Source organism: Poecile atricapillus, chromosome 1 (genome assembly GCF_030490865.1).
Source record: "Poecile atricapillus isolate bPoeAtr1 chromosome 1, bPoeAtr1.hap1, whole genome shotgun sequence".
In the NCBI taxonomy this organism is placed as follows: domain Eukaryota; kingdom Metazoa; phylum Chordata; class Aves; order Passeriformes; family Paridae; genus Poecile; species Poecile atricapillus.
In genome coordinates this window covers 177903090-177916655 of record NC_081249.1, presented here as the reverse complement: position 1 = coordinate 177916655, position 13566 = coordinate 177903090, and the positions used below count along the sequence as shown (strand labels likewise).

At 43.3% G+C, this 13566-nt stretch overlaps 1 protein-coding gene across 12 annotated transcripts in view; it reads left to right on the top strand.

Moving 5' to 3' along the window:
- KTN1 (kinectin 1) overlaps positions 1–13566 on the top strand; it is a 74237-nt gene that overhangs the window by 34723 nt on the left and 25948 nt on the right. For 10 of the 12 annotated variants that reach the window (XM_058844362.1, XM_058844389.1, XM_058844346.1 and 7 more), the window contains exons 7-20: positions 39–179; positions 2054–2160; positions 3490–3622; positions 4582–4669; positions 4963–5129; positions 5738–5806; positions 7358–7395; positions 7977–8067; positions 8330–8398; positions 9115–9152; positions 9269–9359; positions 11593–11661; positions 12723–12757; positions 12883–12973. In XM_058844362.1, the coding sequence (XP_058700345.1) occupies positions 39–179; positions 2054–2160; positions 3490–3622; positions 4582–4669; positions 4963–5129; positions 5738–5806; positions 7358–7395; positions 7977–8067; positions 8330–8398; positions 9115–9152; positions 9269–9359; positions 11593–11661; positions 12723–12757; positions 12883–12973 (1227 nt within the window). The remainder of the gene's footprint in view (positions 1–38; positions 180–2053; positions 2161–3489; positions 3623–4581; positions 4670–4962; positions 5130–5737; positions 5807–7357; positions 7396–7976; positions 8068–8329; positions 8399–9114; positions 9153–9268; positions 9360–11592; positions 11662–12722; positions 12758–12882; positions 12974–13566) is intronic. The other 2 variants (XM_058844357.1, XM_058844415.1) reach the window with 1 other exon arrangement.

The window sequence follows — 13566 nt, the reverse complement described above, 5'->3', positions numbered from 1 at the left end:
GTGACTTGTTTTCCTTTTCCTGTCACTTCCCATCCCAGGAGCTGGTTGCAGAGAAGGAGAGGAATGGTTTGCTCACGGCCAAGATGCGCGAGCGCATCAACGCGCTGGAGAAGGAGCACAACACCTTCCAGAGCAAAATACACGTCAGCTACCAGGAGTCTCAGCAGATGAAGATCAAGGTAAATGCTTTGCCAAAACTGCTGGAGCTGATGCTCATGCACAAGCAGATAAGTGGTGAGAAATCACTGCAAAACTTTGCGGCAGCTTCCTGATTTAAAAGAAGGACAGGGAGTTCTCACAGGTGATTTTTGTGGTGTGTAAAGCTCAGTGCTGGCCAGGCAGCTGGTCCCTGGTGTAGTTACTTTTCCTTCCTGGTGTTCTGCTGAAATGTTACTCAAAGTGTAAAGTCTAATTGAAATACTCAGCTTAAGGGAGCCACTAATGCCAATGATCATTTACCAGCAGATAAATGTCTCTGAAATTATAGTACAGAGTGACAACATAGCATAATACACATGAAATATCACTGCCTGAGGGAGTGCTTTGCTGGAAATATTTGAAGAGCAGCCACTTGTATTTTTTTAAGACCCTTGTTACTTTCTATTGTAGTTGCTTTATGATGGAGTGACTTTAGAAGGGTTTATTTCATCAGATTGAAAACTTTACCTTAGAGTTTTCTAAGGAAAATGGCCCATCTTACACTTAGATTTCATTCTAGTTGTTCTTTCCTTCATGGATGTCACAGCATTAAGCCAAACACATAAATTTCCCAACTTCAAAATTGTATCTCTGTCTTGGCCCTTTGGAGAGTAGCATCTCTGCAGTTTTGGAGCAGAGGAAACCTCCTTGGAACCTGTGGAGGTAACTGGACAAGGAGAGGGTCTTGCTGCTGGCTGGGGAAGGAGACTTGGGCATACCTGGGAGACTTTAGCAAGTGCTGCTGTCCCAGGCAGAGCTGGAGAAAGGAAATACAAAGGATCCAGTGCTCTGGTCCTGCTCCCTCTGCTGATGTACTACAGCATGGCAGAGGAGCTGAAAATGGTCACAGCTTCCACTTGGGTGGGGTTTGTGCCCCTGCTTCTCTTGGGATCTTGTTGGCATTAAAAAACAAAACAGGCAAGGAAAAGAACTTCCCCAATAAAAGTCCAAGGCTCAGCTTGTTATGTTTGTTGGGGCAGGACTGGAGGTGGCAGCCCTACAAGGGACTGCTCCCTGCTGCTGGGTTTGTTACACAAACATTTCTTTGGATTTTCCAGTGTAAGAAATGCTCACTGATGAATCAGCCACTTGATGAAACTGGGTTTTGGAATGGTGTCAGCTATATCTACAAACTGGCACTGATAAAGGAAGAGTGTTGTGTGTGCTTGAGGATTTTCAGGGCAGACTTTTGGGTTCCAAGACCAGCTCTGCTGTGTCTGCATATGCAGAGTCCATTTTTTCTCTTTGAATCCTCTCTTTTGATTTTGTTCACACTGTTCTGAACCTTGGGTTATCAGGGCTTCTTTCTGCCTCAGCTTTGGAACCTTGCTGAAAATCAGAATATTAGATGAGGTCTAGCCTTTTGCAATTTGCATGCTGTAATCTGTGTATTGTTAATTGTTACTTTTCCTGGTTTGTTGAAAGGAGCAGCAAATGAGGATTATCTAATGATAATTCACAGCATGTTTGCTTTTTTCCCCTTTGGAAAAGTAATATATTGGTGTCCAGTTATTGATAAATATCTCAGGTTATGTAGCTGAGCAATTGGTGTTCTGGGTAACACTTATGCAGCCTTTTAAACAATAAAAAAAGTTGCCTTGATAAATAGAATTGATGCACTGATGCAAAAGGAAACCTGTGCTATGATTTGAGCACAAGGGTCTCTGTAGCACAGTTTAATTTAAGAATTGGTGTGTGAGGAAGGAACAAAGCTTCCCTACTCCCAAGAAATCCACTTAATTTTATTTACTGAAACTATTATGGTATCTTACCTACTTCTGCAAGCTGGTTTTGGTTTTTTTTTATTGCTCTTTAGCTTAATCTTTTACAGAATTGATCTTTCTTTCCCCATCAGTTCCAGCAACTCCGTGAGCAGATGGAAGCAGAAATAAGCCACCTGAAGCAGGAAAATGGTATCCTGAGAGATGCTGTCAGCACTTCCACCAATCAAATGGAGAGCAAGTATGTTGGCAGCTATTTGGAGCTCTGTGTGTTTTTGAGCCTCCCCTGAAGAGTTGTTCTGGCTTCTGCTTCTTTTGTTTCCAAGCCCTTGGCTGTCTCTGAATTAATGGTTAAGCTGGGAGCACAGATATTTTAGGCTGGACAGGTAGCTGGTGGTGTTTGCATTGAGCCAGGGTTTTCAGAACAAATAATTACCTTTTTTCAACTTGAAGCCTGAGCTTTTAGGCTGTGGTGCTGAGGCTTTAAGAGCAAGAAGTGTAGCAGTGCTCAGGCACCCCTGGTGTTTTTGGCAGGGTGTGTATCCTTCCCCTGGGGCTTTAGGAGAGGTGCTGGTTGGGGCCTTTTGGAAGAACTGCAACTCTAAACTTAGAATATCAATACCCTGCAGGTACTGGTGCTTCTGGGGTGGCACTTGGATTTATCTGCTGGTGTTGCAAATGTTTGGAGAAACAAAAATTGTCTTTTGTGAGTTATGACTTGGGCTGCCCCTGAGCTGGCAGGGAGGACTTTGTGCATTTTGCAGGTAAAAGCTGGGCACCCTGGTTAAGGTGTGTAGAGGTCAAAACTGACACAAATATTCTCTCTCAGGTATTTGTTACTGAGTGTCAGGTGCTCAGAGAAGGGTGTGGAACCCTCATTTTAGGTGTCCTATTCATTTAAATGAATCATTATTATCTTTCAGACAGTTACCCTGAAAAGGCTTCAATTCAAGCAAACTTGAATAAAAACTTAAGTTAAAAATGAAACGCTTTTTACTTGCTTAGGCACAAAGGGGAGCCTCTTAAAGTTCTTCCCTTGGGCTGAACAAATGCATCCTCTCTCCCAGCTGAGAAGGTGCATCAGATACCTCCATAAGTTAGCCAGGTCAAGGCCAGGAGGCAACAAATAGTCTGAGGAAATGTGTGCAGTCAGTAGTCCAGGAGGAATAGTCCTCAGCAAGCCGGAGATCAATAATCCGTTATGGGAAGAGGAAAAGAACATGAATTTCGATGTGAGACCTTTCCTTCTGCTGAGCCTCTTTAGTTTACATCAGCCTGCCCAAATCTTGCCAGTCAGCTTGCAGACCTCTTCAAGGAGCTGATGCTTGTGGCTCATTGCTCACCCTTTTTTCCTGACCCTGGCTTGGAGCTTCTGAGTTGTGCTGATGGCCAGGAGTGATGGTTTTGCTGCCGCGGCCAGGCGTACCTGACCCTCATCCCTTTCCTAGGACAAAACAGTTTTAGAGGGGGAAAACACCCCAAACCCACCCTCTACAGCTCTTTGGTTGCAAATATAGGACTTGATGTTGAGATTTGAGTAGCAAATCCCTGTGGAAATGTTTGTTCCCAGGCAGTCGGCCGAGCTGAACAAGCTGCGCCAGGACTACGCGAGGCTGATGAACGAGCTGGGGGAGAAGAGCAACAAACTGCAGCAAGAGGAGCTCCAGAAGAAGAATGCAGAGCAGGCAGTGGCTCAGCTGAAGGTGCCTGGGGTTTTCTCTGCCTCTCAGGTTGTGCTCAGGGTTTTATCTGAGCCGGGACGTGAGGCGTGTGGGAATTGCTTTTTTAGCTGCTTGTTTCAGAAGGGCTCAGCCAGCCTAGGGGTTTGTTTAATGTTTTTATTCAGTGCACTGGGTTTTGAGTGATTACCCAGCTCCCTGTGAAGTGAAACTTACCTTCCAGGTAAATATCTTTTCAACATCACCAGTTAAGCTTTTTATTTTGCTTTCTGTGAGAGTACAGTTCCAACAGGAGTTGATATTTCAGAGCCATTCATCCAGATGGCACTTTCCTTGTGTGGTTTTTATTTGAAGCTCCATGCTTTTGCTTAAATGTGTGCTTAATTTTTAAAATAAATACACTTTTTAAAGAGTTAAAATGTAAATGGACATGCTTCTAGATGAATCTCTTTCTGTTTCTTTGGAAGGAAGTATTTAGCTTTTTTTTTTTTTAAGAAGAGAAGGTGTTTTCAGATGAGAACGTCAATCCAGAGCTCACAATTTCTTTAATATTTGCAATTAAATCTCACATACCAGAAGCTGTCCCTGCCTTTTGCTCTGGCAGGTGGAGAATTGGTATCTAGAGTTGAGATGTTTTAATTACTGGATGCAGATTTATGTGGTGCTTGGCTGGTCTGGCTTCTGGTGTTAATTCTGAACTATGAGGGCAAAGATGCTACATTTTCATATTACAGAAACCATTCTGTTAAGAGCCTGTAATGAAATCCTGTTCACAATTTGCCTTTCAAATTAATAGGCTAAACTAGTCTAGGAGGAGGATTACAGAGCACTCTGTCTCTCTGATGTGCCCTAATGGAAACAAGAAACAATTTCACTTCCTTGCCATATGTTTTGGGAATAGCACTGAGGAGATGCACTCTGAATGCTTCAAAAATAAATTAAAGGTTAGACTTCTTTTCATCAACTCTTTCTTGAATGTGAAGGTCCAGCAGCAGGAAGCAGAGAGAAGATGGGAAGAAATCCAGGCTTATCTCAGGAAAAGAACAGCAGAACATGAAGCAGCACAACAAGGCATGTATCAAAAAAATTCCCAAATAATGCTTATTGCAGTGAACTGGATGTTCCCATTTGTAAAAAAAAGGGTATTATTGAGTAAATGTCTTAAATAAAACTCAGGTGAAGTCAGCCCTGCTTCAGCACCCTGGGGAAAGTGTTTTGGGATCCCAGGTAGTCTGAATGCTGATGGGGGAGCTGAACCTTGTTGGAGTGTGGCTCCTAATCAGCCTCCCTGTTCACAGTGAAAATGATTTCCCCCAAAGTTAAATATTGACTTCTGAATTAAAATCCTGACATTTCTGCTACAGATGTGCAGAATAAGCTTGTGGCCAAAGACAATGAAATCCAGAGCTTGCACAGTAAACTTACTGATACAATGGTGTCAAAACAGCAGCTGGAGCAGAGGATGCTGCAGTTATTGGAGGCTGAGCAAAAGAGAGCTACTGAGGAGGACTCCATGCAAATGCAGGTGCAGGTAGTATTGCTCAAATGTTTTAAGGGTTTGGGGTTTTTCCTTTCGCTTTGTGTCTGTGGAAACACAGAAATATCCCTGAAATGCTGCTTTAGTAAAGCTTTCCCGCTGAAAAAAGGATGAAAAAAATCCTACTTATGAAGTGAGACCTTGTGTGTGGTGCTTTGAGGAGGTGTGGGGCCACCTCACACCTGGGAAACACTTGGGGCAAGTCAGGAAAAGGTGCTGACCCCATTTCCCAAGCTGTGAAATAATCCATGGTCTGGGGAACACCCTGGGAGAGCAGCTTTGATGTTTGTGTGATTTCCCTCCTCCTGGCATCAGGAGGTGAGAGGCAGCGTGGACATAACTCTCTTGAGGGCTTCAGGGAAAGCAAATGGATTATGGTGAAGCAGGGAATATTTTTTCTTGAAACAGAACAGGTTGTGGTGCTTCCACTCCAACTGGTTGGTTGTAGTGGGGAGAAAAAAACCCCAGCATCTTTTGTGAAGTGTCTGACATGTAAATGCTGAACTGTTCTTACTAACATAATCATGGCTAAAAGCTAATCCTAGCAAAAGTCGAGTAGCTGCAGATCTCAGCCTGCTTTTCTTTCTGTGCTCTCTTACAAGGAGCTGATAGAGCAGAATGATGCTTTGAATGCTCAGCTTCAGAAGTTTCATTCACAAATGGCAGCCCAGGTACAGCATGTTCTCAGACTTTCTTCTGTAGTCATGACTTGTGAACTTTCATTAAAAGTAAGACTTTTTGTAGCTGGGTGTAAGGCTGAAAGCAAAGACTTGTTAGCATCCTCTTTTCTGATGTTCCTTAAACTGTTTTAAAACTTTAAGTTTTTTTTTTTTTTGGGGGGGGTTGGAATCCAATTATTTCCTCCCATAGTTTCATTTATAACTAAAGGCTATAGTATCTTTTTCAATGTTTTTTCTCCTATAGCTTTGCATGTGTACAGTTCTGTCTTGTGGTTCTTTTGGTCTTTCTGCAGTCCTCCTGTGAACCACCTGATTGTGCATTTTCCCTTGTGGTAGCTCCTGTCTCAAGCTGTCTGTTCATTTTAGTGCTGATTTCTGTGCAGAAGCAAAAAAAAAAAAAAAATCACACCAAAACCCCACCAAACCTGCCCAATTCCTTTCTCAGTTATTTTAATCTTTAAAATTTTGGTTTGACTAGTTGTAAACACTGTGTAAAGCCTCAGGATCACTGGAATTGCCTTCATGTAGAGAAGGTCACAGAAATCAGCTCAGAAGGGCTTTGGGGGCACAAGTGGGGGCTGTTCCTATGCAGTTGGGTGCTGCCTTCTTTTAATCATGGATGTGCTTGATGGAATTTGATTAAATTCAACATCAGGCTGGAAATCTGGCTTTGCTTTGAAGTGCTTTAACCCATTGGGTGGGGAGAGTAGCGAGGGAAGAACCAGTCTAGATTTAGAGCATCTTCATGGCCTGCTCCTCTCATCCCTTTAAGGGTTTTGGAAATAAATTCCTAGGGAAATGTTATTTTTAGCTCTGAATTACACAGGGAGGGTACTGGAGGTGTGTGCTTTCCCCAGGTAGCCTCAACTAGCCACAAAAATTCAGGGATGTTTTTCCACCATGGACAATGTGTATGAAAATAACACTTTGGAGAAGTGAGCCAGGGGCTGTGTCCTGCTCTGGATATCAGGGGTGATGAAACCTTTTTAGTTATTAGGAGGGACTGGAATTGTGAACATGGAAGTCCTGCCACAGTTTGCAGAGGTCCCTCCAGGCCTTCAAAGCCAGTGTGGTGGGTCTCTCTTGCCCTGGTGTGTGTGACAGCCTAGGGACAGGCTTTTTCCAGAAGGAAAAATGCCACTTGCTGATTTTGTGGTGCTGTTTCTGTTCACAACACAACTCCTGATGCACTGTATGCAGGGTTTTCTAATTTTTTATTTTAATTGGAGTGGTTTGTCAGCAGAATGTCCCATAAAGCACTTAGCTCCTGGGAGGGAAGTGCTGCTGAGCCCTGTGGCTTGTTTGGATCTAGTGAAGGGCAAATAATTGGGGTCTCTTTTCTCTTCATGTTGCATCAGGCCAGAGGGGAAGGGACATTGGTATGTGCTGGTATTCCTTCCATGTTCCTTAGCCAGGAAATAGTTGGAAGCATCCTGTGCTAGTTTAAAATAACCAGACAAATGCTATTCCTGCCTCAGTGTAAATGAGGATTCTTTGATTTGCCTTACTTGCAGTTATTTTTTTTTTTTTTCCCTCCTGCAGACCTCAGCTTCAGTCCTGGCAGAAGAACTTCACAAAGTGTGAGCATCCATTTCCTCAGGGATTTGGGAGGTGTTGTTGGCTTTCAGTGCCTGCCACCTTCTCTCCACTCACTCACAGAGCGTATGGGAGGGACTGGTGAAGGAAATGCTGCTGTCTGTGCTTTTAACTTCTCATGAGATCAACTTGGGAGCTGGGAAACCGCTTCCTACGGATTTCCCTTCCATGTCTGGCCTCAAGTTTGGAGTCTGCTGTAGCTCTGAGCTCCAGAGAAAGCAGCATCTCCTCTGTTGTTCATCCCTGCCTGTGTGCAGGATGCAGGAATGTGCGTGACTGTGAGAATTGTTATTATTTGGGCTGTGGGGCTGTGCCAGGAGGTTTCTCCCTCTGGGAGATGGGGTGTTAGTTGTGTTTCAGAGCTAGGGAATGTCTCATAATTTTTTTGGCAAGCAGACAGCATTTAAAATGGAAAAGTTTTGGACCCAAAGTGTACAGTCAGCAGGATTTGGAGTAGGAGCTGGACTAAAGGGCTGGGGTGTATTTTGGGTTTAGCCTGATGCTTCCTGCACCACTTCCATCCACATCTTCTGTACTGATCTGTCACTGTTGCCCCCCTGTGCAGGATTGCAGAGAAGGACAAACAGATAAAGCAGATGGAGGACTCATTAGGCAATGAACATGCCAACTTAACCAGCAAGGAGGAAGAGCTCAAGGTATAATAAAAGCCTGTGCAAATGCCAGCTGATCCAGGGAGAGCATGTACAATATGAGGCCCCCAAGGCTGTTGTCTTTGGGTCTGGAAACAGCCTTTTCAGCTACAGGTCTGCTCTTCTAAGCAAGGCCAATGCTAGATGTTGGGAAAACTGTTGATAAGGAAACTTGAGGATTTTCTTTCAAAAAATCCCCTGAAATTTCACCCTGGAGAGTGAAAGACTATCAGTATGAACTGCAAATACATTTATTTTTTTCCTTCAGGTCTTACAGAATATGAACCTCTCCCTGAAATCAGAAGTACAGAAGTTACAGACTCTGACAAATGAACAGGTAAAGCAGTTGTTTTGATTTTCCTCCCTTCCCAGTATTCTGTCATAAATGCAAATGCAGATCTGTTGGCTTTAAGCAAGCTTTGCTTAAGCACATTAATGGTGTGAGGCTTCCGGATTGGGCTAATATCTGATTCCCTGCAGTTCTTAGAGCTGGTAGGACTCCTAATTCTTCCCCCTCTTTCACCAGCAGAGTCTTGTACTTGGATATCCAAGTTACTGAAGCATTTTGCTTGGTTGGTTTAGATTTTCAGGCATGAAAGGTGTAGGAGACTTCACAAGAGTGAACACATCTGTCTGTGGATATGCAGACCTGGCATTTGAATACAAGATTCATAAACATCCCCCCAAAAAAACCCCAAAACCCACAGCTCCCCCTGTCTCACCATGGAGATGTTTTTAGAGCCAAACAAAATGCTGTCCCTGTGTTGCTGCTACGTGGCCTGTTCATTACAGAAGTGGAAATGAAGTGTTTAATTAGAGATAATCCCAGTTGTCAAATTAATCTCTTGGAGATCGTCTTCCCTTTGTATAATTGCATGCTTGTAGATTGGTGGTGTAGAAGTGCATGAAGACAAGCTTACCCCTTTCACTCTTGATTTCAGTCATGTGCTGGGAGGCCAAATGACTTGTTCTAGCTTTTTAATATTGTGGAATGAAAGGTTGATTGAATCATGTGATGTATCCTAAGTCTGTGTTAATCCTCTTTATATCTAGGCTGCTGCTGCACATGAGCTGGAAAGGATGCAGAAAAGGTAAATAGCTCTGGGATTTGATAAACAATGTTTATCAGTCTTTTATGTTCTTTTCAATGATGCTTTTTGTAAGATCTGGATGGGGAAACGTGTTTAACTGTTCTGCTGTGTCTCAGCATTCACATAAAAGATGACAAAATAAGAAGTCTTGAAGATCAACTTCGAGAAGAACTCACTCAGATTTCAAACACAAAAGAAGAATTCAAGGTAAGATACAGAACAGGTGGTTTTGTACTTGTTTTCAGTAAGTTTTCCAGTCTCCAGAGGCTGTGGAGCAACTGTAGAACAGTGAAATAAAACTGGCCTTTGAGTGCTAAGGTAAATTACAGTAATGTTTTTGTAAGGCAGGAGCAATGTGGGATCTCACAGTAGTAGCAGCAGAATGAGAGGTGGGATGACACAAGTTAAATGCAGTGTCTGCAGTTGTGGAGAGAGAGGGCTTTGAATTCTGCAAGAGGAGGTTGTACAGTAAAAACTGTTGTGATTTCCCTGCATTCCACCTGCAAATGGCCTTGGTGCTTTGGTGTGGAGCCTTTGTTGCTTGGATTATCATGCCAAGCCTCTGTTTTCTGTCAGGCAGATATAAAAATGCTTATTTTAATTCTGCCTCTTTCCACGTGTTCTCATAAGACTGCAGCTAAACTGCTGAAGCTTTTGTTCTGACATCTGGGGTCTGCACAGCAAAGCTGCTGCTTGTTTCTGGGTGGTGAGAGCAGCTTAATTCCTCCTTGCCCTCTGCCACCTTGGCCTTTTTCTTCTGAGCTTGGGCTGTTAGGAGCAGCCCTGCTTCCCGGGAGAGGTGCTGATCCATCCCCTTAACTCCTTTAAAGCCTGTGGTGGGTGCTGCTGCTCCTCTGATGTTTCTGGGGTGAGGTCAGTCCCTCTGAACCTCCCTCTCACTGTCACCTTGGTGAGTTTGCTAGTGAGGAACAGAGCGAGTGGGCAGCGATGCTTTTGTAGGAGAAGCCTCTGGAGTCGCCTGGAGCTCTTTGAAGCAGGTAGTAAACTTGATTCTTGCATTAAAGTGACACTTTCAAAGAGGTTTTGATGAGAGTCCCTTGCTGATGGTCTGTAGTTTCTCTAAGCTGTCAGAGGGTAAGAGGGAAGAAGTTTGTTGAGTTAATGAAATAGGAAACAAAGTACAATTTGAGTTGATTTTTGGAAATAAAGCTGTTGACTGGATCTTCAGTGAAGTGTGTGCTGGGTCACGGGTGCATGAACAGTGTGGAAGAGGGAGTGGGAAGAGGTGGCAGGCAGGGGTAAGTGGGCAGATCTCAAGTTAGTGACACTCTCAGGGCTTTCAGTGTGGTGGAACATTATAAAATTGTAGGTGAGGTGAAAATGAATGTGAGAAGGAATGTGAGCATCCTTTTAGTGGGATGGTTTCTGTAGTAACTGTTACCCAGGAAAAAGGCCTTAGAGGTGTTGTGAATGGTTATGTGCTGTAATCAATTCAGTGCTAAGTAATAGCAGAAATCACCTGCAGGCAGTTCCAGCAGTTCTTGGGAAGTGAATAGAGAACTGAATGCAGATCATCATCATGGTGATGGTGCAGAAATCCACAGCGTGCTCTCAGCATGAATATTACGTGCTGCTCTCTCCTTCCTTCTCTCTTTGATCCCAAACAGAAACCAGACCAGTGCTGTTGTAAATGCTTCCACTTAAGGAAGTGCTGCTTTTTTCCCAGACACATGAAAGAGGGAAAAGCCAGGTTCAAAACAGAGCAGTGCATTTAATCCTCACTGTTGCTCCCTTCCTGCTTGTGTTTTCCCTGTGAGGCTTTGGGGCTGGAGCACAGAGCACGTGTCCTGCTTTTTCCTTTTGTAAACGACCAAGCAAGTTTATAAAAAGACAAAAAGCAGTATTAGGGGATTTTAAAATATTTAAGCTGAGGGATGCTGTGACAATTGTATGGAGCAGGAATGCAGGAGGAGAGGCCAAGTCTGTCCTCCCTGTCCACCTCTTCCCAGCTTTCAGTGGGACCAAGTGTGGGAGCTGTGCAAGCTCCTCTGCTGCTGGACTGCCAGTCCCTTGCTGTGCATTGAGGCAGCTGAAGGGAACTCAAAAAGGGGATCTTGGACCATTTGCTTCACCAGATGAGTGTTTTGTAAGAGGCAGTTATCAAATCTTGACACGATGCTGGTGCTGCTTTAGGAGGAAAATGTGTTTTTTCTGAGCTTCTCACATTTGGTAGTGTCTGATTCTCTGCCAGGGAATAAAGATGGTAACAGCTGAATTTCTCATGGGGACATAAGGACAATACTTTTGTCCTTAATACAGAAAAGCAAGACAGAGAAGGAAAGGACTCTTTGTAGTCCTGTAGCTTCCAAGGAACTCTCTGTAATGACTTCTGTGCTATTTAATTGCCTCATTGCCATTATGAAAGAGCTGTATTTAGGCTCTGCAAATAATCTGATAAAATGCCTCAATTTTCTTCCAGGTTCTGAAGGATCAAAACACAACTCTGCAAGCTGAAGTTCAGAAGCTGCAGACTCTTCTGTCTGAGCAGGTACAGCCAGTGTTTGCTGAGCTTTTATCAAGTTTCTTCTGTGCTTTTAATTATTTCAGTATTTTTATTTTTTCGTAACCTGACTGTAGGCTGAGCTGTTTGGTGTCAAAACCTGATGTTTGTTTTAGGCATTTTCTCTTCCATGGAGGGTCAAGTAGGGCAGTTGTGACTGTCTTGTAGACCTAGTCAGGAGTCTCCAAACAAAATATGGATTTTTTTTCCCCACTCCTGAAGACTTACATAGCTTATCACAAGCAAGAAATTATTTCTGCAACCACTCTGACCCTTGGAAATAGAAAATTCTTTACATTGTGATATTTTTTGCCTCCTGTTCTGTATTTTTGCCTGTGGCTCACCTGCTGCAGCCTGACAGGCACTCACAGGATGCTGCAGGTTCAAAGCTGTTGCGTTGTTCAGCTCCATCTCCTTTGGGATGTTCTCTGGGAGAGCCCATATGAGCATCCCTGACTTTGCACCATTGTAGAATGAGAAAACTTCCTGAAACACTGGAGAAAAAAAGACTGGCAGGACAGGATATTTTTTTCTGTACATCTGCTAGTCAGGAGCTCCCTGTCTGGAGCTGCTCCCTTTCCTGTGGTGGAGAACCAGATTTGCAGCCACTGGGTCTGGCTGATCTGGTGTCCTGTCTGAAAGACTGGAGGTGATTTTTCCTGGAAGCTGCTTTCTGCTTCCCATCTGGTCTCTCACAATGGGGTGGTTGAGAAATTATGAAATTTCAATTGAGAAATTATAAATGTTTTGCTGAGTGAGCCTCAGGGGGAGCTTGTGGTTCTGATAAATGCTCAGAAGAGGCAGATTTTTTCAGGTACTGAGCTGGCTGCAAGTTCATCATTGTAAAACCATCAAGGCATTTGGGCTAGATCTGTCCCTCCTCTGAAAGATTGACTTCTTTCCAGCATCTGTTTTAGACACATGTGCCATGAGGACTTTCTCCTCCTACTTCCTTTTCCTTTAAATTGGTGCTTTCCAATTATTTGTTTTTTAAATCCCAAACCATTATTGATCCAATTAATGATGGCCCTATTTTTTTTTCTTCATAGACAAACAAAGACTTGATAGAGCAGATGGAAAAAAGGTAAGAAACTGTTTCGAATCAGAGGCTAAAATAAAGATTTTGTTGGCAGTAAGGTTACTGTTGATAGCTAACTGCCTTCAAGGTTAAACTCTCCTTTTTCTTAATTTTCTCTCTGGCTTTTTCAGCATGAGAGAGAAGGATGATAAAATCAAGACAGTTGAAGAGCTGCTTGAGGCTGGACTCATCCAGGTGGCTACTAAAGAGGAGGAGCTGAAGGTAAAATCCCTCCTATCATCTTTTGATGGGGAAAGAGATTAAGTGCTCTTGTGCAAAGTGAATGTTGGAGTGCTCATAGTTCAGTCTGAGTTCATTCTGAATAGGAAAAGCACCTCGTAGAGATGAGGTTAAAACCTTTTCTGTAAGATAGGCTAAGCATGAGCATCAGCAGGGTAGAATAAGTGCTTCTCTCTGCTTATTTTAGGGCAGATTTTGCTTGGGTGCCCTTTGGAATAATGAGAATATATTTCTAGAGCTGTACATTTGGTCTAATCTCCAACAAATCTCCAGTTAGGAAAGGATGTTTTGTAAAAATTTGGTATTATAAGACTTTTTTTTTGTTTAGTTGGTAATTTGAAGGGTTAAGTGGATTATAAACTAGTGACATTTCTGGGATGGTGATAAAGTTATTTCCTTCCTGTTTGTTTATAAAGAAGGTAGTGATGGGAAGCCTGGAGAGCCAGTACAGAAATCCCTGTCTGTTCTGAGCTGGCTCTTGCTGGAAAGCTGTGTCCACCTGGACATAGCCAAGACAATGTTCCCTTTCTTAAAGTGCCTGAATTCCAGGGGCATTGCTGACCTCTCTGTGCTGG